The following is a 26,029-nucleotide window of genomic DNA, read 5'->3' as shown; positions in this document are numbered from 1 at the left end:
CCTCCAATGTCTCCAGCACGGTGTCATACCACCAAAGAATATGTTTGAGCACTTCTGAGAGAATCTCATAATGTATCTATTTGTACAGGTGCTGGAAACAGACTTTACAGGTCAGGTCCACTTTCAGAACAAGTGGCTCCTGTTTTCTGCATCACTTTTATCAACAATCTAAACTCTGCTCTTTCAACTTCCACTTGATTTGGACTGAGCAAATATAGTAAGCTGCCCATCTACTCAAGTTACACTATCCAAAATTAACACACACACACGAAAGATGTAAACAAAACTAACCCCATCTTTCCAGTCTAACAGAAATTGGATACATGGGATTACATTGGTCAGATATAGGTGTCTACAGTGAAGGCATCTGACCATCAGGTAGTCACTTCAAGTTCCTCTCCCTATCAGGAAGCAACAAGTGTCTGTATAATCAGGTTCTTCTCAACCTAAAGCAGACGTTTGTACCATGTCAAACCTTCCCCAATATGTGAATACTTGCAGCTAACTCAAGGAACTGGAAAGTAATACAGATCTTTATTGTGCTGCATGTTTTGAGGTAATTGGTTTTGTTTGTTTGTTTGTTTTTTTAAACTACTGTAAGTCAAGTAAGGTAGAGCCTGGCATTTCTGTCCTGGACTCCTCATGTTTACCAGAGCTTCTAAACGTGTGTGGACTGAGCAGCTTTTTACAACACGAGGTTATTTTCATTTTATTTTGAAAGGCAGAAAGCTTAATTCCAGGTTAAGTCCCTTCTGAAAAACAAGAGCTAGTGTTCAATCATCAGCGTGTTGCATTTATCAGTATTATCTATTATGTATTCCAAACAAAGTGTTTGTTTTCAAACTAATTGTTGTCAATCTCATCTACAATTACTTCTGTTTGAAATACCAAAGCGCTCCTCAGGCCTCATCTTTGCAGTGAGAACTCAGATAATGAGAAGGCAAACCTGGTGATGCATACAATCAAGTAATAAATGAACCTCAAAAGATTCTGCATTTCAGGTCCATCACGCATTGATGGCCATTCAGGTGCTGTTCTATTCTCGTTTCACAACTTGTGATGTACAGTGGGACCCCAAACCCAAATTGCTGCTGAAGTCTAAAGGCAGTGAAATTCAGTAGAAAGCTTTAATAAACACAGCAACTGAGGCCCCAGGTCAGTCCCTGACAGTAAGAGGGAGACCACTGAGAAAGGATTCTCCAGTGGCAGGCTAACTACAAGGTACTCCAGCCACAAGGGAAGATTTGGATCAATTTCAGTGGTGCACTAAAAAGGAAATTACTCTTCTGCAAAGAATGGTGCTCTCTCTCTAAAAAGAACTTTCCCCAGATATTTTCACTACATTTCAGCTTTGAATGAATTTTTTATCCAATTCTTTCTGTTCTTAATAGCTTTTGATATATTCCATGATAGCATAAGACTTTCTGCATAGCAAATGTACGGTATTCTTCTGAAAGTTATCTCTCCTGCACAATGAACAGCAATGTTGTAAAGGAGAAGGAATATAATGAGTTCAAAAAAAGAGAATTACATATCTCCTTGTGGTTTATTGGACTATTCTATACAAAGAAGATACAATTCTTGATTGAATTATATAGAGTGGGTCAAAAACACAGAGAAAAGATACAACTGTCTGCTTGATTCTTCCATTACGAACTGTATCAAATTTTTGTGGCAGCTCACACTAAATCTTAAAATAGCATTCTCTAAAAGGGAGCATATTCTGCTGCAGTGTGTATTCATCCCTGCAGTTTGCAAGATTCAGGACAATGGATGATTATGAGGCCAGAAGACTATATGCTGGCTCACAAAAATCAAGGCTGGTGTTGGAGCGAAATCTCCATGGCCAACTGGGAGGCTTGGCCACTGGCAGCTGCAACGAGAGTGGCTTCATTGCTGCGATGGATGGTGTGATTCACCTCAGGAAACTGCTAGGAGGAAAGAACCTGTTCTCTGATTTGTTGAGTCACTACACAGCGTCTAAAGGGACAGCAGCTGTCACAAATTACCAATGCCCCATTACACATCAAACTGCATTTGGTTGATCTGATTACTCATCAGAAGGGTGAAGAACTGTCTGGGTATCCTAGAGTTGCCTCAAGCAATCTGACATCAGGCACTGACAGAGCATGTGACCATGGTTTTTTTTCAAGTGTAGCTCTCTTCTACAGAAATCTAAAATCTCTCCAGGGGAAAAAATATCCTTAGTATAAGACCTCAGTGGGGAATAAACATTCTCAATGGGTTCTATGAAACCATCCCACAGAACACCACTGCTCAATGGTTAACACTCCCTGCAATCCAAATTCAGTGAAAAACACAAATTTGGGAGTGGAAGGTCACAGCTATTAAGAGATTTCAAAGATCCTAACATGTCCCCCCCCCCCCCGCCCCGTGGGGTGCTAGTAGTGGTTTGTCTACTCATTAATTTCCTTCAGAAGTGGGGGTTTGTGAAAATGCCATTGTGCACAGGAAACTGTTTTATGAAGAACAAGTGTTCTTTCCGACAGGAAACCTTTTGCTATCCAAGGTAACATTTGTGGTTCAAAAATAAACAAGATGCCAAATACCAGTTCAAAGTAGTTAGTAGTGCAGTTGTTATCACACTTAACCTGGGAAACTTAGCTTGGCTTACTGCCTGGTCCTAACTAAAAGGCCACTATAAATCCTGTTGCAAGGCTCTCTTCACCTTTGACTCGGGAGCTATTCTACTTTGTCTAAATAACTAAATGCTTATAAGACCAAGATTTGTAATCTGATCTGTCACATTACAAATGAATAATTATTCTGTCATTGTCTCTGTCCCAGAGAATAGTTAATTTACATACAGTGAATAGGATTAATAGGACCTATCACCTAGCCAGCAGTGTCAGGCCTCCTGGTGTGGACCAGACAGTGACGTATTTGAAGCTAAGACTCCCTTTAGCCAAACACTTCCCTGGTTTGCAGAAGAAGGAAAGTCTCGTGATCTTTCTCCCTCTCTTCACTCCAAAGAAAAATAGAATCATAGAATCACCTGGCTGGAAAAGACCTTAAGATCAGAGCCCAATCATAACCTAACATCTCTCTGTACACAACTGTTAGACCAGGTCTTTTAAACACCTCCAGGCATGGTGACTCCACCACTTCCCTAGGTAGCTTGTTTCAGTGCCCAACGACCCTTTTAATGATTTCCCCCCCCTAATATCTAATCTAAACGTCCCCTGGTGCAACTTGCGGCTATTCCTGTCATCCTGCTGCTTGTTACCTGGCCTGGCCCCTACCTCACTACAACCTCCTTTCATGTAGTTGTAGAGAGCAATGAGTTCTCCCCTCAGCCTTCTCTTCTCCAGACTGAATGATCCCAGCTCCCTCAGGCACATGACTTGTGTTCAAGACACCTCACCAGCCTCATTGCCCTTCTCTGGACACGGTGCAGCAACTCAACATCCTGAGGGGCCCAAAACTGAACACAGCATTCAAGGTGTAGCCTCACCAGTGCTGAGTACAGGCTCTGCTTTCAAGCAGTTCAAAATGGAGAAAAAAAATTAAGTCACAAATTTCTGTGGGTGGAAAATTTGTTGCTTTTCACCTGCATGTATGCAGAATCCAGGAGATGAAGTTGGATGTCATTTCTTTGGCTCTACACAGGTGTTTTTGTTGACAGATCGTCGTCCTTGGGGCTGTTCAAGGCAAGGTTGGATGTGGCACTTGGTGCCATGGTCTAGCCTTGAGCTCTGTGGTAAAGGGTTGGACTTGATGATCTGTGAGGTCTCTTCCAACCCTGATGATACTGTGATACTGTGATACTGTGATTCAGGAGTGCATAAGGTCTCTTACAGCTTTCACAATAAAAGACAACTGAGAATACCTATTCCTTGATGAAACTGTATGGCTGGGGGTGCCATGTGGGCAGGTAAAAGTTGGGATAGCAATAAACTGAGACTATGTTAACAATAGGCTTATTTGTCTCCATTAACAAAACAAATGCTGAGCTGTGTGCTGTTGGTATAAGAAAAATACACTTGTATTACCGAAACACCTGTTGTTTATTTTAAACACCTCTTTCATCTTATTTTGCAAGCTCTCTGGTGCAAGAAGTGGGACACACCTTGCATACATACACACACGAGGGGCACTTATTCCAGCTTAGACTGCAAGGCGCCGTGCTGAAACAATTCATTAAAGAAAACCCAACTTGACATCAAACACAGCAACATGAACCTCCAACACTTCAGAATTAAAGGAAAGCAATACTATTTTGGGAGACATTCAGAGAAAATGAGAAACCTGCACTTATCACAGCCTCCTAAATTGCTTACTGACTTGCCATACTGGGCATAAGCATTCATTGTTGTCCTTTTCCTTACTGGAGCATGCTGGAGCTCACAGCGTTTTAGAAACGCAATTCTACCAAAGCTTTTGACTCCATTTTACTCTACTAATAAAAAGTACATTTAACAACATTTCAAACATTATGTTTAGCAGCAGTCCTACCTGCTCCACCTCATTGGCTGTATACTGCATTGCTTCATTATGCTGCTCTTCCAACATTTCCAAGTGTAACTCCTCTAAGAATTCATTCCTTTCATCATCCAGCCACCCTTCCTCCAGCTGTAAAGAATACATTAGTGCATTATACTCTGGTAGCAAGGACACATGCTAAAACAGAAAAACCCAAATGGCAGTGTCTGACTAATTCTTTTTATCCTAATGATTCTCTTCAGAAAGGCAGGCAGTAGGAGTTCATGTCTCAGAAAGAGAGAAGAAAAAGATGGATAAAAAAAAAAGAGAGACTTTTATGCCTTTTATCCTTTTCTTGAAACAGTATGACTGATTTTCTCTCATAATGAAGAAGACTGCACAGCACAGACATTATTTCCTTTCAAAAGGTATGAAAGGCACAGCACATAATCCTGAAGCTGTCATGTTCATTACCGCAGAGAGACCCTGCGCTGAAAGAGTGGCAACGTTGCTAATAGGGCCAGGAGGCAACTGGGCTCTTTCCTCTAACAACCTCCACCCCAGCGTTGTGCCCTGCTGCTGCCACCTCAATAGAAACCTTATGGTGTGTTTCTGTCACCATTTTCCTATTGATCTTCCAGGTAAACAAACAAACAGAGAAGGGTGATAGAAAGATGCAATGACTTGAAGGGAAGCTATTTTTGTTCTCATAGTGTGTCTGAAAGCAAGGTTTAACTTCTTGTTCTCCCCCCTCCCTCCAAATTTAAGATAATACTTTGACATTTGGTGAAGACAGTGTTGCAAAAAACAGAAGGGGATGCTACGTTTTCTGTCAAGTGAGTATATCCTCTTCCTGCACCCATTTTGCATTCTTCTCATCTTTCTAAGCCAATAAAACAGGCACCCTGTCCTAAAAGGCTATTCTTCCCAGTTTGTTCATTGTGCAAGTGCACAGGTGGCATGGATCCATTTGTATCTGCAATCCCTTGCCATATGGCACACTGCATCAAAAACAAAAACATTAGTCACTGGCATTCCTGGCTATAACAATGAGACTGAAGCTGAAGGAAACACTTCTTGTTTTGTCACCATTGAAGGAGCCGAAGGAAGAAGATGGCAAAAAGATGCTAAAAACTCTCAGCATGAGACAATTATAACAGTACCAACTATTCCTGTCCCAAGACAGCAAAAGCAATGCAACATGGGCCAACACCTACAGAAGAACAACCACTACGACCACTGTCTCAAAGCCAGTCAAACTCTGGCTCCAGATGTCAGTTGGAAAAGCTACACCAAACCAGAAAAGCAGTAGTTCAAAACTACACAAGGAGTGATTGATGCTGTGTGGTACTTCTGGCTGAATACTGTCAGGAAAGCACCCTTTACCTCACAAACTGGGGTATTTTTGCCTATGACAATGAACTCTTTCCTCTTACAAAAGAAGCACAAGCCTTTCACCATCTCCCTCAGCAAAACCAGCCTCTAACAGTTTGGGATTAGAAGGAGGCTTTTTTTTCCCCATGAAGATATGCATTTTTTTGCATTTGTTATTAATGGGAGTTTTAAACCATTCTCTGAAGCAGTTGAGGAAACTGCAGAGATTAACAAATATGGAGGAGGAAAGATGAATCTCACTTGGGCAAATCTGATGCTTTGATCATAGCAGACACTGTACCTAACTAATGGGAATGTTTATGTTCTGTTACAGCTTTAGAATTAACAAATCATAGCACAGACTCACGGAATTATTTTTGGTTGGAAGAAACCTTTCAGATTATTGAGTACAGCCATTAACCCAGCACTACCACGTCACCACTGAACTACTTCCCTCAGCATCATATCTATGCATCTTTTTACTGCCTCCAGGGTACACCACTGTTTCCCTGGGCAGCCTGCTCCAGTGCTTCACAACTCTCTCAGTGAATAAATGTTTGCTAACACCCCACCTAAATTTACCCAGGAGGAACCCAAGGCCGTTGTCTTACTGCTTGTTACCTGGGAGAAGTAACCTCCTTTCAGGTTAATAATGTTAACATGGCGTAGCATACATACATCCTACATGCACTGTGTGCACACCTGTGCATGTGACACACCTCTTCCACTTACTACATCCTGAACAGCCTGTGCACTCTGCCACTGCTCTGCTTCAAAACTTAATTATTCACTGGTATTCACTGTATAAAAGCTTGGCCAGAGAAGGTTTTCTCCTCTGTTACTGAACAAATGTGCTCAGGAGTCACCCTTCAAGATCACAATACTGCCACTAGCATTTTCTGCCTAGAAATAAAGGCATGCTTAATCCTGCTCTCTTTCACCAGAGTCAAGGCAGCACAACTAGATGAAATCAGTTTGTGGACAGCCTGATCTCTGACATACTCCACCTTTTTCTTCAGTTTTGTATGAATACATTTTTAAAATATACATTAAGCAACAAACTGCCCCACAACACCAAAGCCCCAAACCAAAACTTGCTTTTATGATTTGAAAGGAGAACCCACATGGGAAACTATATTGTATGTATAGCTAAGTAATTCTTTATCTCATATTGATGTAACTTTTCCACACTGACCAGTCTAAGCAAATACAGTGAATGAACTTTCCCCAGGCATGTATTTTCTAAGTGTAAGGGTTTCTGTTCCCTACTGTAAAATAAAATCTTAGTGAAAAACAGTAAAAATATTGAAACAAACTGCAAGTTCCAGTGAGGGTTACAATTTAGCAGCATAAATTGATGCGTGCCTTTTTTTTTCAGCACTATGTCACCATTTACACAGAAATTGCTTAAATTCTTGAAATACATAAAGGAAATGAATGCTGAGATTGTGAATCTTTTACAACTACTGTACTCAAGCAGACATTCCAAGTGGCACTGAATTATACCCACTCCATTTAATTTATACAGAGCATGCAGCTAGTGAGACTGAGAATATCAGATCAATAGCATGAGAGAAAAATGGCAACATAACCAATCATAGAATCAGAATCATAGAATCAACCAGGTTGGAAGAGACCTCCAAGATCATCCAGTCCAACCTAGCACCCAGCCCTAGCCAGTCAACTAGACCATGGCACTAAGTGCCCCATCCAGGCTTTTCTTGAACACCTCCAGGGACAGTGCCTCCACCACCTCCCTGGGCAGCCCATTCCAATGCCAATCACTCTCTCTGGGAAGAACTTCCTTCTAACATCCAGCCTATACCTACCCCGGCACAACTTGAGACTGTGTCCTCTTGTTCTGTTGCTGGTTGCCTGGGAGAAGAGACCAACCCCCACCTGGCTACAATGCCCCTTCAGGTAGTTGTAGACAGTAATAAGATCACCCCTGAGCCTCCTCTTCTCCAGGCTAAACACCCCCAGCTCACTCAGCCTCTCCTCATAGGCTTTGTGCTCCAGGCCTTTCACCAGTTTTGTTGCCCTTCTCTGGACATGTTCCAGCACCTCAACATCTCTCTTGAATTGAGGGGCCCAGAACTGGACACAGTACTCAAGGTGTGGCCTGACCAGTGCTGAGTACAGGGGAAGAATAACCTCCCTTGTCCTACTGGCCACACTGTTCCTGATGCAGGCCAGGATGCCACTGGCTCTCTTGGCTACCTGGGCACACTGCTGGCTCATCTTCAGCCTATTATCTATCAGTACCCCCAGGTCCCTTTCCTCCTGGCTGCTTGAGAGAACAGTGACTACGTATTTTTGCTTTGCAATGGCCTATAACAAGAACATAAAGGGAAGTACAAAGAGCACTCTTCCTCCACTCTACCTCTCCTTTAGTCTGCAATGATATAAAAAATTCTTGTCATGGCAAGACTCTGGCATTGGCATACTTTTGTTTCTAAAACTATCTAATTGTTTCTAGAAGATTTCTGAAAAGGCACTTCCCAAAATACAATTTGTAATGCACAAGCAGATTTTGTGTGGACCTGGTGCTTTGAAAACAAACAGACCTAGGTTTGCTACAGTGAAAGTTCTATAATGGGTATAAATGAACGGTTTGCATACCTGCTTTTAAGTGAGTAAGATAAAAAGAGCCCTCACCAATGACCAACTACAGCTTCGTGCAGGAGTATATAAATGACTGAGGTAAGTATGGGAAGTTTATCCCTAGAACAAATAAGAATCATCTAAGAAGTCATACATAGTTTCCAGGTTCTACTTCATAGTTTACTAATATCCCATTAGTGCTGCCAGCTTTGTTTGTATAGCTGCTTACTCTGTCTGCTGGAAAGAATTTGCTTGGTTTGGGGAAAACAAGCCCTAGTAATATCGTGCTGTTTTCTTTGCTGGCTAAACAGGGGCAAAGCTCTGCAATTACCTGTGTCCTCCTTTTGCCAGGAACTTTGGCATCCCTATTTCTCTGCAGTTCATTACTTACAGTGACAGTGAATGTATGGTCTAACCAAGGTTCTGGCTCAGTGCCTCTATTTAGTCTAACCTGCATCTCTGGTCTTGCGACCAGCAACACAATTTTCTTGCATTCTTCGCTGGAGAGCAATGCCACTGCTTCTTCCCGGTTCTGGACATCTTGGCCATTGATCTACAAAACAAATGAAACTGGCACGTTAGTTTCTATTTCCACAAAGCAACACACAATAAAGGGCAGATACCAGCTCATTTGTGCTGAATGTATGGACAACGAAACTTCCACAATGGGCTCATCTTCAGCCCCTCAGTGGTAAGTGCCTTCACTCAATTATGCGCTTACTGTAAGAGCTGTATCGATCGTTGAAGGATGGTGGACATCAGAGGAAGCAGTTATGTTCATAAATGTCCAACCTGTGCCCTGGTAACATACATCTAGCAACACAATTAACCAGCCCCTGACAGGTGACGTTCATCTTTCTCCGTTCAGAGTAATGGAAGTGTCACTCTGAGATAATAGTGCTGGTGGAAGCAAGACTGGTAATGCTACAGCTGAAATCAGTCACACTGTGTGCTGGTAGAGAGCCAATTAGAGAGCTACAGTATTATCTCTCACCAGGCAATACTTACAGGCCACTGCTTATTGCTGTTCCATTTAATCATTTCATATTTGTGTGGACAGCTTAGTACCCAGAACCACACAAAATGTGTGTATCCCCCTTGCGAGGGAATAACAAAAATAAAAGTGATTCTGCAGCAAGAATGTGCTCTTCTCACCATTTTGGTCCTATGCTGTCACCTCATTAAAAGTCACTACATGGCAACAAACACACATTGCATTGTCCAAAGCCCTTTATTGAGAGAATCAAACAGAAATATTATTTTCCATATGTACTTGTTTTTGTCCAGTTCACAGCACAAGTGGATTATTCTCATTGTACCAAAAAACCCACAAGCTTGGTCTATACGAAACTGGGTGAAAACAAAAATGGAAAACAGAAGGATATGATTGTTTGGGGGAAATAAAATCTTGTAGTCTTCAAAGTAGCAGGAATTTCCTAATTGAAAAGTAAAGATATAGTTGCCTTTCTGCATCTATTTTTGGCCTGAAAACACTTGACTCAAAACCTTGACTAAAGCAAACCCAGGTGTACCCTGATTATCTAACCAGCAATGACTAAAATGTCTGAGCCCATTCAAAGCTTGCATGAAGGGATAGCTGTGGTCTCTGGGAGGCCAACCACCTGGTATGCAGAGCTGCCCTAAACGAAAAAGAAGAGATGCAGCCACCGAGATGCAGTCCCTCCAGCTTAAGCTCCAGCTGTGGTGGTTGCTCAGGCAACTTCTATTAGCCAACTAAACTGCCTCTCACTGACCCCAGAGGTGCCCTGCTGTCCTGTCCCCAGACAGCCTGGAGGTCTCCATCCCTTATCAGCTGCAACATGGTGGATGAGCAGGACTTCTGCCTGACTATGGACAGAACTTGTCAGCCTGGAGGCTCACAGCTAAGAACAACATAAGTTTAGGTTAAAGTCTCACTAATACTTGCCTTATAAAACCTTTCCCTTGACATTGTAACATTTCAGGTACAACATCCAGGCTGTTCTTAGATATTTTAAGAGATTGTGAAGGTGATAGGAGAGGTGTGAAGTTTGTGAGAATGAGAAGGGAACATTTTCAGCCTAAAAAATACGAGGAAATCTGCTGTAATACTGTGAGAAATACACACAACAGAAACACCCCTCCCAGCCTTAACCAATGCCATCAGCTGCTCAGAGAAAATGCCCCTATGCTGAGGGATCCAGCTCTCTCCCAGCCTCAGCATAACCCCCCTGTAATGGCACTGTCACCTTCTATTTCTCTGAGTTATCTCATCAATAAGAGTAGATAGAGGGTCAATGTGTTTTCAGATATGAAAGTAAACCCCACATAACTCTACGGGTGTTAACTTTAATGATCAAACTCATAGTCATATATCAGCACTGACATTAAAGTAATGCTCCAGTCTACAAAAGGACAGCAGAATTACCTATGCTTTTCTCTCACCACCAGAGTCTTTACTCACAGTTGAAATGAATTTCCTTAGGAACTGAAGAACATTCACCTCAACTGCTGTTGGCTTCATGTTTCACTCAGAAATTTTAGAAAGCAAGGAGTAGAAAATATCTATCCTATGTTTCCTTATTCTGAGACACAGAGAATAGGAACGAAAGTTGTTTCTACTTGGTCAAATAAACTTTTTTTCCCCTCTGATTTTTTACAGTTAAAAATGTCATTATAGCCTGTTCTGCTTTCTTCTCTAGACACTTTAGGGAAAGACACACAAGGCAATACACTGACTTGTACGCTCCTTGGCTATGCTCTATTATGTGGTTCCATCACATAATGGTACCACCAAGGAGCTCACTGCCCTCACGCTGTGACACCTGTGGGAAGAGCACCACCCATCCTGTCAACTTTTTTCACGTAACCAATCACACGGAGAATAAACCAGCAGCCTCTAAGTGATCCCTGAAGTGAAAATATAGCTCATTGTTTCCTCTCTGAAAGATTAGCCACTTTGGTAAGCCAGCTCACAGACCCTGTTGTGTTAGCTAGCCTCCCAAAACTGACACCAGAGTAAGAGACACAGGCAGGGACTGCAAACATTACCTGCAAAAATGAAAAGACTGAAGGGAAGGAAGGGACAGACCTCATGACAACCTGAAAGCTCACATGACTAAATTAAAGAAGAGCAATTACAGAAGTGTTACAGAAAAGTGCTTTGTCACATCAGTAACTACCTCAGGAGCTTCAGAAAAAAGGTCAAAACACAAAAGAAATTGTCCAGGAACAAGAACTAAGAGGCTACAATACAGCAGAGACTTTACAGTCTACTGACTTTTGGCAGCTATTTTGTGATTTTGTCACTAGGGCAAACAAATGTACTATTTATTGCCATCTGAAAATGGAAACTCACTGCCATTCTAGCTACCTCCCCTCTGTACACATACACTGCCCTCCTCCAGAGCCAGCAGCTGGCCACCCTCACCCACAGGGATGTGTTGTATTGCACAAACCTATCTTTGGGGCAGCTCCTTAAACAAGTGGATCACAGAAACAAAAGGGAGGGGGGAAGCCAAGAAAGTGGATTAGAAAATTAATTCAGAAAAGCAGCATTTTACTGGAAGAAAGAAAGTACTGGCAAAAGCCTAATGAGCCCCCTCCTCAAGTATGTTAATCTTTCATTAACAGCACATACTTAGTATGAAAACTGTCAGCACCATGCCCAGCACAAGTGTGTTTTATCCAAATTTAAGTGATCAGTGAAAATCAGCAAGTCTCTGACACCCATCCTAATGTCTGCAGGACCCCTGTTTAGAATTTGACACTGGGATGAACATAGTGGAGATGAGATTTAGTAATAAATATGGCCACAAAAAGAAGGAAAAAAAAGACACTAGACATAAGGGCATGAGGCAGAACAAGTTTGTCATTCTCATTTTTCAGTACATGCACTCCAGCTCCTGGCTATTGTGTTAAAAAAACTGACAGACATGGATTTTCTTATCGATCACAGTAACAAAGAGAACTACCTTCCCTCATTAACAGTCCACAGAGAAGACAGCAGTGTGTGCTTGTCTGAAGAAAGAGTTTAAGGCAGAGTCTATTGTCACATACTTGCAAAATGCGGTCTCCTTCACGGATCCGGCCATCCCTGGCAGCAATGCTGTTTGGATCAACCTGCATAGGACAATACCCAGTAACTGAACTGGAAATGGTAACAGTTGCATGATTGCAGAGTTTGAAAAAGCACCATTTTTATTCTCTACAGAGGTAGTGTGAAGTTTGCTTTAGAGGCATACAAACTCAATAGTTCCTTAAATTAATGATATAAGCTTGTTTTAGATCAAAGCCCGAGGACAGAAAGGGTCGGGAGCATAGGATTTTCAGATTAATACTTGTCTATGCCACCACCAGGCATTAACCTTCAGCTGTCAGATCACTAGGAATTAATGACCTTCCCTCTTCTCTGGGTGTTCGCTATGGACTGAGGTGCTTCTGTGGCAGCTGATACCTCTATACAAATGGGCCTGTCTCTGTGAAAAGAGTAGGTTTATTTTTCTTTCATAGGTGCATTTACTATTAAATTATTACCTCAGTTATCAATCTGCTATTCCCTCTGGTATTTTGCAGCTTGTGAAGAGACAGCAAAAATTGCCAAAGGTTCTGTGTTGTATAGATCACTCGCATGCACTCTGTATCTTTCCTGGTCTGAGTCAGTTCATTTTAAGTTAGTTTAACCTAAATACATGCTTAGGGCTCCATTAATTGTTTATCAAAGTCACTATAGCTCATCTCTGAGCAACGACCTACTGTTCATTACAGGGCAATCTGATCTATCACCTTTCACTTGATGGTTATTGTAAATCATTATTTTGCCGCGTCATGCCATAATATAATCCTGGAGTATATTAAGAGATTCTGCATCTCTTTGTCCTCAGAAAGTTAGACAGACTTTAACAGCAGTGCTTATGCAGCTCATGAAAAACTTAGTTCTTGAGTAGCTTTCTATAAATGTCTCATTTTCGTTCCAAGGCTCAGCTTTTCAGCTTCTTTGACATTGCTGCTGGCCTGTGAATGTGCAGTCTTGCCTCCACGGCAAACGCATGCCACTTCACTGGTATGTTAGAATCCTCTCTATGAATCCTTCCTGTCCATGAGCTTCTCACAGAATTTACAAACACAGAATCACAGAATATCTCAAGCTGAAAGAGATATATAAGAATCATGGTGTCCAGCTCCCTGCTCCTCACAGGATTACCTAAAACTAAATCACAGACTAAAGGCATTATCCTTATCCATACACTTCTTGAGTTCTGACAGGCTTGGTGCCACTTCCCTGGGGAACCTGTTCTAGTGACTGACCACCCTCTTAGTTAATAACCTTCTCCTAGTGCACAAATCTGGTTCAGTGTATTACAAAAATTGACAAACTGGAAGACAGTTCATGTAGGGAAGTCACCAGCAAGCTTGGAGTCACAATAATTCTGCTTGAAACAGAAAAACATTCCTATCTGAATGCTGGAAGACTCAGAGTGAGCTAGTGTTCCTGGAATTCTTGTGGACTGACTCTGTGAAACACTAATACCCTGGGATACTCTGTTTTTCTGGTGAAGCCAACAAAAACCTGAGGTTTCATCCCATCTCAGTATCCAGTATTCTACTTTTTGTCTGGTAAAAAAAAAGTAAAAAATATTAGTCTTCTTAACATATTCCTCTCCCAACCTACTCTCTTCAACCATGTGTGTTTTGTTTGTACCATGACTTCAAAAAGCCCACAAATAATAAAATAATTATCATCCACTGTTACGATTATTGAGGCTGTGGCAAGGGGAGAATGCAAGCAGGTGTGTAGAAGGTGCTTTTCTCTGATTTGCACCAGAAGGTTGTGTTTCTCTCAAAATTCAGACCATGCCCAGACTGCTTTGTACTTCCTTAACTATAATGTTGTACTTAAAAGCATTCACAAACAAGAAGCTCACTAGTAATAATTGCACCACTTGGGTAACATATTTCAGACTGGTAATCTAAATGAATTGAAAGTGACACATGCTGGCTGAGGACCAATGCTTCTGCACTCTGGTCTCAGAGCACTTGCTCTTACATTTGCTGGGATGTTCACCCCTCCACCACGAGCACGTCCCATGCTCTTCTTTATTGCCATATCCTTACCTCACTGACATAGATCCCTGTGTCCTCCTCGTCATCGGTTCTGTAACAGACAGTCAGCCCCAGCTTCTCCTGGCTGCTAATGCGACACAGCTCCACTTCCTACAAGAAAACACATAGGTTCACATGGTGGCTTTTGCTAAGGGTGGAAAAAGTTGTGTAGCACAAGGGAGCATCAAGTTGCTGACATAGTCATAGTGGATGACCTACTCATGCTTCCCAGTCTCAAGACACAGTATTTTGTGTGTATTTTTAAGGGGAAAAATATTTGATAGATTAAGAAGGGAATCACCGTACATTGCAGGTTCAAGCTACATAGAAACTGGTCAGCAAGACATGGCAAACTTTGAGAAATATGGTTGTATATCAATTTTGCATCATTTTTTTGCTCTTGGATAATAGAAGCTGACTTACAGCCTATTACAGTAATTTTAGTCCTATCACATTGACTATTGATTTACAGGATATAAGACAGACTGGCTACATATCAATCAATCCATCACACAACTGCCACTCCCTTCTAATAGCAATCCAAGCCATAAAGTAAAAACCCAGCCTTCCAGTCATAACACAATTCCTTTTCTGGCTGGTCTAGTGCCATAGCTTCATTCCAGAGGCTGTTAGAAAGGGATGCTTCAAGAAATCTCCTGTGGAGCTGAACAGCCGTGGCATCCTCCTCACTTGTGAGATGATGCAGAAAACATATTTTTAGTGCCAGATGTCCCAGCAGTGGCATCTCATGAAAAGAGCAAGTTTTAGGGCAGATGGTGCAGTGATAACTATTACATACACTCAGATGAGTTAAGCATCTTTAGGGTTTCATGGGGGAATCATTCACAAAAAATGCAAAGCCACACTTGGTTTGAACATTGTAAAAGAAATAGTTGTAATAAAGCACAGTGAACCCAATAACGGAGCACTAGCTTGGCTGCAAATAGGAAACATTAGTGTGTGTGTGTATATATATATATATATATATATATATATATATATATATATTTATAAGGACTCCTCAGGTGACATTTGGAACTTAACAGTTTCTGTTTTTCATGGTTGCACAAAAAAGTAGAAAAATTCATGCTTCAGTTCTCAGTCTGTGATATAGAGCTGGTTGCTCCCCATCCCCAGAGATGTCATGCAGTCTGATCTATGAACTGGAACAGGGTGCACAGCAGTGAGAACTCACTGCTGAGTCTGATTTGGTTGTGTGGACCAGGTGTCCAAATAGTACAATTTACAGAAAACACTGCCATTTGGACACAGGGGTTAGCTAATGAACTCCATGCCATTTCCAGTGCAGCTGAGCATCTTTCACAAAGCACACTGCTATGGCTCTCTCCATTGCTCCCTCACCAACGTACACATCTACATGGGTTCCGTACCTGCATAAACCCTGAGAACTTCTTCCTGGGCTTTAAAACATTCAGTGGCTTATCAGAAGCTAAGAAAATGTAGAAAATCACAGGAAACCTGTAGTATTCCTTATTGTTTCCTAAACAAGGCAGGAGTTTGAAATAGGGTGGTAGGAGATGGAACAGTCACCATCAGTACATGTTGTACATAAGGCTTGCAAGAACAAACACAGGGCTGTGCTTTATTACAGAAGAGAATCACAGTGACCTGATTTTGGCATTAGGAGCAGAAATATGTGTACTGGAGGAAGGCCTATTCAAAACCCATAATAATTGATGCCTCCAGAGGGAAAGAACACTTGACTGGAACTGTAATACTAGGGAGAAATTACAGTAACAAAATGGCTTCAATTACAGCAACAAGGTATACTTTTAAGGAATAAAGAAGCTTGCGATCCCATGGAGGCCTATAAGGATGCCTAAACATACCATAAAGGACTGAGACTGGGACCTTTAAATCAAGGCAAACGAGGAGCTGTGTGCAAGCTGAAATCCACTGACTTTCATTGTCCTGCTGGCTCAACCTCCCATTTCCCTGTGCTAAGGCTGTACAGGGGACTTGAGGACTGCTCTAAATATATTTTCTTTGGTTAGGAATGACCTTGAAGTTTTTGTGGATGATTTGTCTTCAAGTGTTACTACAAGGATGTGCAAAGGTTTCAGGGTGCAAACAAACAGTATCCTTTCAGTGTACATGATCAATGAGCAGAAAAAAATCTAACTGTTTAGGACATGAAAGAGCAAAAGAAAATGAAGATTACCTACAACCTCCAAACTGGGAGTCCAAGAGGTTTGCAAAACCTGGCTCTGGGAACCAGCTGATGACAAATATCAGTGACTATTATCCTCTGACTAAGATGCAACAGCTCTGACTGTGCATCGTGCTTGAATCACCACAGCTTTCATTTCTCTGCCTAGTTGAGTTGAGATCTGTACACAGTACTCTTGAGGCTATCTCCTTTCTAAATTGCTGTATGGGATGTAGTGTGATAATGGAATGACAGAATGACAGAATGTTTGGGGTTGAAAGGGGCCTTGAATGAGTGTCGAGTCCAACCCCTCTGCCAAAGCAGAATCACCTAGGGCAGGCTGAACAGGAATGTGTCTGGATGGGTTATGAAAGTCTCCAGAGAAGGAGACTCCACAACGTCTCTGGGCAGCCTGTTCCAATGTTCCATCAACTTCACCATAAAGAAGTGTCTCCTTGTGTTGAGGTGGAACCTCCTGTGTTCTAGCTTGTACCTGTTGCTCCTTGTTCTATCACTGGGCACTACTGAAAAGAGATTGGCACCTTCATCTTGACACCTAGCCCTCAAATATTTATAGATGTTGATCAGATACCCTCTCAGCTTTCTCTTCTCAAGACTAAACAGTTTAGACACAATTCTCTCCGTGTTTCTTCACAGGAGAGATGTTCAAGTCTCCAGGCAACGAAGCTGGTGAGGGGCCTGGAGCACAAATCCTATGAGGAGAGGTTGAGGGAGCTGGGCCTATTTAGCCTGGAGAAGAGGAGGCTCAGGGGTGATCTTATTACTGTCTACAACTACCTGAAGGGGCACTGTAGCCAGGTGGGGGGTGGCCTCTTCTCCCAGGTAACCAGCAATAGAACAAGGGGACACAGTCTCAAGTTGTGCCAGGGTAGGTATAGGCTGGATATTAGGAAGAAGTTCTTCCCAGAGAGAGTGATTTCCCATTGGAATGGGCTGCCCAGGGAGGTGGTGGAGGCACCGTCCCTGGGGGTCTTCAAGAAAAGCCTGGATGAGGCACTTAGTGCCATGGTCTAGTTGACTGGCTAGGTCTGGGTGATAGGTTGGCCTGGATGATCTTGGAGGTCTCTTCCAACCTGGTTGATTCTATGATTCTATGATTCTAAGTCCTGCAGTCATCCCTGTAGCTCCCCATTGGACTCCCTCCAGCAGATTGCTGTCTCGAACTGGGAAGTCCAAAACTGGACATAGTATTCCAGGTGTGGTCTCACTGGAGCAGAGGAGCAGGAGAACCTCCCTAGACCTGCTGGTTCACACTTCTCTTAACGCACCCCAGGATGCCACTGGCCCTCTTAGTCACAAGGGCACATTGTTGTGCCATGGATAACTTGCTATTCACTAGGATTCTAAGGTCTTTCTCCATGGGGCTGCTTTTCAGCTGGACAACCCCTACTCTGTACTGGCACCAGGTGTTCTTCCTCCCCAGATGCACTCTGCACTTGTCTCTGTTGAACTTCAGAAGTACACATGGCTGTCACCACTTAGAGCTGTAGATACTGGCACATAGTGTTAAAGGCCCAAGAAACATTTCATGGTTTTCAGTCCCAAAGTGATATTTCATTTAGCATGAGAGAGAAGTCAGATGAGGTCTCCTGCTCTTTCATTGGAAGTAATTACAGATAAAGGATTTTTTTTCATCTGCACTACTGACCTCACAACATCTTGTTTTGGACAGCAAACATGATCCTGGTCACATTAAAAAAAAATAAGAGTTGACAAAATATGTTTGAAACTTTAAAAAACACTCTGCATAAAACATTAAATTACCTTTCAGAACAAACCTGTTCAGTCCAACCTGTGACTCCATATAACAAACCCATCTGAAACAACTTCAACAGAAGAGTAATAACTGAGACACTGATAACCTGGACCATCATGATCAAAGGCATTTGGCATTACGTTTTTAACAGCCACTTCTCAGAGTTGTGATTTTTCTTCTCCCCTCCCCCCCCCCAACTAATCTTTAATAGAATAATCAATAAGTTTGGCAGCAGTAATGAATTTGTAAGGATGTAATTTCCTTCTCACAAATGCCTTTAGATACATGCACACATACATACACACATATACAGTTGCTTTCTCCTTGAGTTTTGTGTATGCATGTAAGGACTGAACTGATAGTATTCAAAATTCAGCATCAAATAAAAACCCCAAACAAACAGCAGACCAGTGAGAAACAATATCTGAAGATTCACAAAGTATGCTGACAGACAGATGGCTGAAGGAGAGGGAATAAGGAAATAGCTCAGGAGATGACAGCCTCCCTCTCTACTGGGCACTCTGGGGGCAGCCGCCTCTCAACACAAAGAGTATTCTGCTGCCAAGTGACAGAAATCAATGCCAAATTGCTAAATCTTTGACTTGGGATTTTTTCTTTTCTGTGTGGGCAGAACAATATTTCAGTGTGCTGCCACAGCAAGGACAATGCTTTAAAGCCTTTTGCTATAAATGAAGAGATAGACATGAAAATTAGAATAAGGACTATCCTGTTTTGAAGCACTGAGATGCAAATGTCCAAGGAAACTGATTTCTTCAGACACAAAAAAGACAGCAAAGAAGTGCAGGTCATGTTCCTGAAAGACTGAAAGCTGGTTATACTGGCCATCCTCCAGAGTGATGGAGTACTGGCTGTAGCCTCTGGCTCCCAGTTAAAGCCTGTCATTTACTTCAGTGATGAAAAGCCAGTTTGCAGGCTGTCAGCCTTAGGAGACATAAGACCAAACAAGGAGCTGCCACCTCTTCAAGGGAGGGAAGGCTAGGTTAATACTGTCGTTTTTCTCAAGTGGTAGAGAAGTAGATTACAAATGTCATCAAGTGGGCTGTTTGCTTTCTAGAATTGCTGAAAAGAGTTTAAGGGCTGTTAGAGAAGACCTTGTAAAACTTTGCACCAGTTTGCAGTTAATAGTAGGTCCTTCTACCAAAAGCTAGATCATAAAGGGTAAAGCTGAGGGTCTGTTAAGAAACAGATGAGGACCCTTTCAGTTATCATTCTTAAACAGTCTATGTCACTCTTCCACTTCCATTCAAAACATCCCACCTTGCCAGGCAGCCTTCTCCACCAACATGTTTGTCTTAATATTCAAAGCTGTCATGGATTTTAAGAGCTATCTGACAGAAATGAAGCTCTCAAATGAAATTGGAGAAAAAATACAGAATTATGTTTGAAGAGAAATACAGAGAAGACATTGCAAAGCAATTACTGCATCCCTGGCAAAGCCCCTTGAATTTCTCCCCCAACCCCAAAAAAAACTAAATCTATACTCCCCAGTGCTCCAATCCTACTCCCCTCCAATGCCTCTCCCATCCAAGAGGTCTAAACAAGCCTCTGGAGGCCCCAAAACAGGCCTGCTGTGTACATGCTCCTCCTGATAAAGCGGCTCCCGCCAGACACAGGGCAGGAGGAGGAGAGGAGAATGAGTTTACCTCGCTGTAAGTTTATAAAGAGATAGCAGAATTATGGCATTGAGTAACAATCTTCTAGTCCCCAGAAGATTTTTTTAACCCTATAATTCTCAACCTGGGACAAAAGCCCTTCTCAGACCATTCTTTCTCTGATGGACCTTTCATTCATATTCACACACTACACTCACCATTTTCTCCCCCTCTCCTCCCTAACATTTCCATTGTCAATAAGTGCCCATGTCCACAGTGCCTCTGCACCACCTTCCCTCTGCTCTCATTTTATAATCACTTAATCACAGAATGTTAGGGGCTAAAAGGGACCTCAAAAGATCATCCAGTCCAACCCCCCTGCCAGAGCAGGATCATCTATACCAGATCACACTGGAACTCATCCAGGCAGGTCTTGAATGTCTCCAGAGAGGGAGACTCCACAATGCCCCTGGGCAGTCTTTGCCAGTGATCTCACCTTCCTCTTCTCTCATCTAGAGAAATCTGTGAAGAAACTGCTGCTTGATAAGCGGGAAGTCCCAGCTACTAAAGTTACTGCTTTACTGCGTGCGAATCAGACATACAGCTAGGCACTACCAAAATAGCCTGTTATTATTACTCCTTTTTCACTTTATCACATCCTTCAGTCTTTTGTCTTGCCTTCTCACATTTTTTTGTACAGGTGGGAAATGGGGCAAACAAGAAATCAGAGCTCACTACAAGCCAGTTGCAATGAACAACAAGCTACCTTACTCCCAAAGCCCATGAAAGAACCTAGAATAAGTATGTGGAAGCAACTGGTGGCTTTCAAACTCAATAAACTTGAGATCTGATGTGTTCCTTGTCCAGGAAGTGCCAGAGAATAAGCAAGTTCAGGGAATCTCTGATGATCTCTGTGATAATGTTACTGTTGTTGAATTTGATCTACCAAATTCAAGAATTAGTCAAGACATTGACTGAATTCTTTCTAAGGAACTGTAACTCAGGGAAGAACAATGCCTTGTACTAGTATAGGTTGGGAACTGACCTGTTGGACAGCAGTGTAGGGAAAAGGGACCTGGGGGTCCTGGTAGACAGAAGGATGACCATGAGCCAGAAATGTGCCCTTGTGGCAAATTAGTCTGATGGCATCCTGGGGTGTATTAAGGAGTGCAGTTAGTAGGTTGAGAGAGATTCTCCTCCCCTACTACTCTGCCCTGGTGAAGCTGCATCTGGAATATGGTGTCCATTTCTGGGATGTTCAGTTCAAGAAGGACAGGAAACTGCTTGAAAGAGTCCAGTGCAGAGCCACAAAGATGTTGAAGTGAGTGGAACACCTCTCTTAGGAGGAGAGGCTGAGAGAGCTGGGGCTCTTTAGCTTGGAGAGGAGGAAACTGAAGGGTGACCTGACTGTCCCTGGAGGTCTTCAAGAAAAGACTGGATGAGGCACTTAGTGCCATGGTCTAGTTGACTGGATAGGGCTGGAGGATAGGTTGGACTGGGTGATCTTGGAGGTCTCTTCCAACTTGGTTGTTTCCATGATTCTATGATCTAGCAATGTTTGTACATATGTGAAGGACAAATGTCAGGAGGACAGAGCCAGGCTCTTCTCAGTGACAAGGAGCAATGAGTGCAAGCTGGAGCATAGGAGGTTCCATGTGAATATACAGAAAACCTTTTTCACTGTGAGGGTGACAGAACACTGGAATAGGCTGCCCAGAGATGTTGTGGAGTCTCCTTCTCTGGACACATTCAAAAATTGCCTGGACACGTTCCTCTGTGACCCACTCAAGGTGATCCTACTCCAGCAGGGGGCTTGGACTAGGCAATCTCTTGAGGTCCCTTCCAACCTCTAACATTCTGTGATTCTGTGACTGTCTCATGCTATGTCAGTTTTTCATTTTTGTCCACTTATGACTAAAGACTAGTTTTCTGTATGTACTGTAGACCTAACAAAAGTGATCCAACATCATTCTATAGTATGACAAAGGCACACTCTACATTTGGCTACCTGAAGGCTGAATATGATGTCCTAGGACTGGGAGTCTCCTGAGGCTATGCTGCCAAGGAAATGTGCTGATCTCCTTTGCAATTTATTTGTGTACAGAAGCACACTGACTCATTTCCAGAGAGGGTGACCTTAAAAAAAGGTTACCAGAAAATGTCCCAAATAAGGAAACCTTAAAATAAGCTTACCATTACAAGTGACAGAGGTTGAATTTATTGATACAAGTAACCATCTGGAAAAAAAAATCAAGAAATTTTCTGAAAAATCCCTGGATTTATTTGAGATTGCTAGGCTTATCTTTGAGAATCTTCCTTAAATGATGCTCTGTACTACCAAAGAGACACCTCCCTACCTTCTCAAATTCACCATAATGTTGAAAATAATTAGTAAGACTTTGCCTCCTTAGCAAGTTTCCAGATTTTTTTTTGCCTTTAGGTCTCTATTCCCTATTCAGCTGTGATTGTTTGGGTGCAGTCACCTCACACAAACTTGTGGCTTGTGCTCTTTATCTACGAACTGAAAACAATGCAAATGCCACCAGAGCAGCAGGACATAAAAGAATAAATAATAAGAGTGTTTGAAAGGCACCGTAGAAATATTATAAATACTCTACATTCTCCTGATATTCCCCACCTGCCTTTATAGCAATTGTTGCACACCACTAAAAGGACCAAGAGAGACTATCAGAATCATAATAGCTATTGAGTTCCCTTCACCCATACAGTATATCAGAATAATGGGTCCCATGAACTCTGGTAACACCATTAGAAGGGACAGCATGGAATCAAAACACAACAGTATTTTACCAAAACTGACAGTGTATGATCATTCCAGGTAACATTTAAGTCCTCATTACAATGAGAAAATCACCTCACCATAGAGACATAGGAAAATTAATTTTAATTAGTGTTACTCCCCAGTGTAACAGAACCTGTGATTTAGAGTCAAGGGTTTGTGCTTTGGTGACATGGTAAGACAGAGGGCCCAAAACATGTTCTGTTCATGATACAGTCAAGTATTTAATTTCTTACTATTAGCTAGCATCTACCTTGTCCCATTTAACTCCATTATCTTTAGAAAGAAAAGCTTGTAAACCCAAAACACCCTCTATATATGACTCATTGAGTTTTATTTCCTAGCTTCACTCCATCAAGAAACTCTCCTGAAAGGAGAAAAGACAGAAAAGGTCAAGCTTTGCTATTTACAAGTACTAAGTCACCAGGTTTTAAATCAGGAGCCAACCCAAGGTACACATACAGCTTTTAGAAAAGGAAGTCACCACTGTGTACTGAAGAAGGATTCCTGCTTCACTGGAAGAGAAAGAAAAAGTTGCTGGTGTGGTAAAGTCCTTGTGTGGTGAAACAAACAACGCAATTCAGATATGCTTTGTCTTCATCCCAACATGTATAAAAGGCTTGCATCTTGGCTCAAGTCTTTAAGGTGGCTGATGAACTCCACCTTCAAAGCTCACAGTAATGTAGCATGTTCTAATGCAAAAGAATTCAGAGAAAGGCAGTCTATGGAGGTCTCTCTGGGTTCAGCAATTTTTCTGTACCATAGGACAATCATTGACACCTCTTTGTATCAATCAGATCACGAATCATAAAAGCCAACAACAAAAAAAAGGGTCACCTTCAGAGCCACCCAGCACAATGCAGCTATTACCAATTTGTGAATTATTGCCCATCACTAAATAACTGACCACATACATGCTCTGAAACAGCTCGAGGTGTGAGCTGAAACACTTTAATGTTCTACCCCTTTACAGACCACTAACATTCAGGGCTTTGAAGTATTTACACAGTTTGCCTCATAGCTGCGATGAGACAAGATCAGAATCATAGAATCATAGAATCAATCAGGTTGGAAGAGACCTCCAAGATCATCCAGTCCAACCTAGCACCCAGCCCTGTCCAGTCAACTAGACCATGGCACTAAGTGCCTCATCCAGTCTTTTCTGGAACACCTCCAGGGGCGGTGACTCAACCACCTCCCTGGGCAGCCCATTCCAATGGCAAATCACTGTGAAGAACTTCCTCCTAACATTCTGCAAATCCTAAAACAAACCAAGGATTCACTGACAGGTTTCATGATAACATCCTTGTTTTCCAGTGTCTTTCACAAGCACTTGTAGAGCACTGTCATAATTGGGCTGGATAATCTGGATAATTTCTGCAGAGGGAGAAATTCCTTCTCTCCTTATTTTAAAGCCACTGTTATAGTGCCATGGAAGGGCCCGTGACAGACATTGCACATCTCTCTTCATGATCTGGAGAGGCACATACACCTCCCTCCACAAGGGTATAAGAGGACATTGGGAAGAAATTCTTTACTATGAGGGTGGTGGAGCATTGGAACAGGTTATCCAGAGATGTGGTGGAGGCCCCATCCCTGGAGTCATTGAAAGGCCAGGCTTGATGGGACTCTTGGCAGCCTGATCTAGCTGGGGACGTCCCTGCTTACTGCGGGGCGGTTAGATTAGATGACCTCTAGAGGTCCCTTCCTAACCAGTGCATTCTGTGATTGTATAACCTCTGGGGCCCATGTGTTGCATTTACCACACAAGACCTTGCTGGATGTACACCCACCCAGTGAAGAACTTGGACTACACCTCTGAGACATTGCTGGAACCAAAGGTGGTGTATATGTTTGTCTTGCTCTCTCTCTCTTTTCCTCCACTTTTTCTTCCCATTTTCCCTCTCCTCTGGTCCAATCAAGCATCCTTAAGGAGCCAGTGACCAAGAGCTTTCATTGGATCAAATAAAGCTAACTCATCAGCTCTTTGGTATTGATTCACCTTAATTTACTGAGGGAACTTTCGAATCATAGCATAATCTCTCCTACTGCCCAGGGTTGACTCAGGAAGCTGTGTTATGACACACTTTTGAAGAAATGAAGGCTCATTGAATGCAAAGAGTGGATTGGAATGGGCTGCCCAGGGAGGTGGTGGAGGCACTGTCCCTGGGGGTCTTCAAGAAAAGACTGGATGAGGCACTTAGTGCCATGGTCTGGTTGATTGGTTAGGGCTGGGTGCTAGGTTGGACTGGATGATCTTGGAGGTCTCTTCCAACCTGGTTGATTCTATGATTCTATGAAGTGGAGAAGTGTGGCATTTACTATATTTTCTTAGAAAAAGAGAAAATAAAACAAACATAATAAAGTAAAATATGTAAAAAAGTAGTCACTTTTATCTTTGCTTTTTACCTGTAATAATAGCTGTGAAACTGATTTAATGTTCATCTTGCTAATAGTACAATTGACAGAATGATTAACTGAATGAACGAAGCACAAAAGGCCAGGAGCAGAGCACTTACAGAATAGCTCAATGAGAAAGTACATTAAGATGTGATTTATTTTAATTAACTGGTTATACTAAAAAAAAACACCAAACCATTCATCTGAGCTAGTGTCACTCTTCTGAGGCAACAAACAGAAGTACACAGGGAATATAGACACTCAAAATTTAAGCTTAACTATTCAGTATCTTCTTCTTCCTTCATCTTCACAGCTGAGATCAGCCTTCAGTTTGTGTGAATATTTTGTCTGCTCTTCACATTTTCTGTCAGGCTCACTATGAGAAGGTTGTCCTGCAAAGTCAGATCAATTTCATCAGCTTCTTGCTAGTGTTTTCTGTAAACTATAAAAACTATGCAAAGCTTGGTCTCAAGTTCATAATTGTGTTTAGTAAACTCAACTCTGAAGTTCTTATCATTGGGATGTAAGCACCTGGATCATTATCAGGCTGAACTCCAAATAGCTGAGCATTCCAGTAGCATCTCACTAATCACATTCACTCTCTTGGTCTCTTCCTCCATATGACTGGAAGGATCTACCTTTTCCAGGCTGCCAAATCTAGTCATTTGCATTGCTACTTTATGTAGTATTTAATCTTCATAATGCTGCACACTCATCACCAGTGGCAAGCAGTTTTTCTTGTGAAATAAAAATAAATAATGCAAAGA

General features: G+C 42.1%; 1 protein-coding gene across 3 annotated transcripts in view; it reads right to left on the bottom strand.

Annotated features, from left to right (window-relative positions):
• The window catches only part of PDZRN4 (PDZ domain containing ring finger 4), a 306,071-nt gene that overhangs the window by 4,815 nt on the left and 275,227 nt on the right, over nt 1–26,029 (bottom strand). For all 3 annotated transcript variants that reach the window (XM_064142189.1, XM_064142190.1, XM_064142191.1), the window contains 4 exons: nt 14,515–14,613; nt 12,460–12,522; nt 8,873–8,974; nt 4,477–4,593 (listed from right to left, as the gene is read on the bottom strand). In XM_064142189.1, coding sequence (XP_063998259.1) covers nt 4,477–4,593; nt 8,873–8,974; nt 12,460–12,522; nt 14,515–14,613 — 381 coding nt within the window. The remainder of the gene's footprint in view (nt 1–4,476; nt 4,594–8,872; nt 8,975–12,459; nt 12,523–14,514; nt 14,614–26,029) is intronic.

This window comes from Pogoniulus pusillus, chromosome 4 (assembly GCF_015220805.1).
Source record: "Pogoniulus pusillus isolate bPogPus1 chromosome 4, bPogPus1.pri, whole genome shotgun sequence".
In the NCBI taxonomy this organism is placed as follows: Eukaryota; Metazoa; Chordata; class Aves; order Piciformes; family Lybiidae; genus Pogoniulus; species Pogoniulus pusillus.
This window is presented reverse-complemented; position numbering and strand designations above follow the sequence as displayed.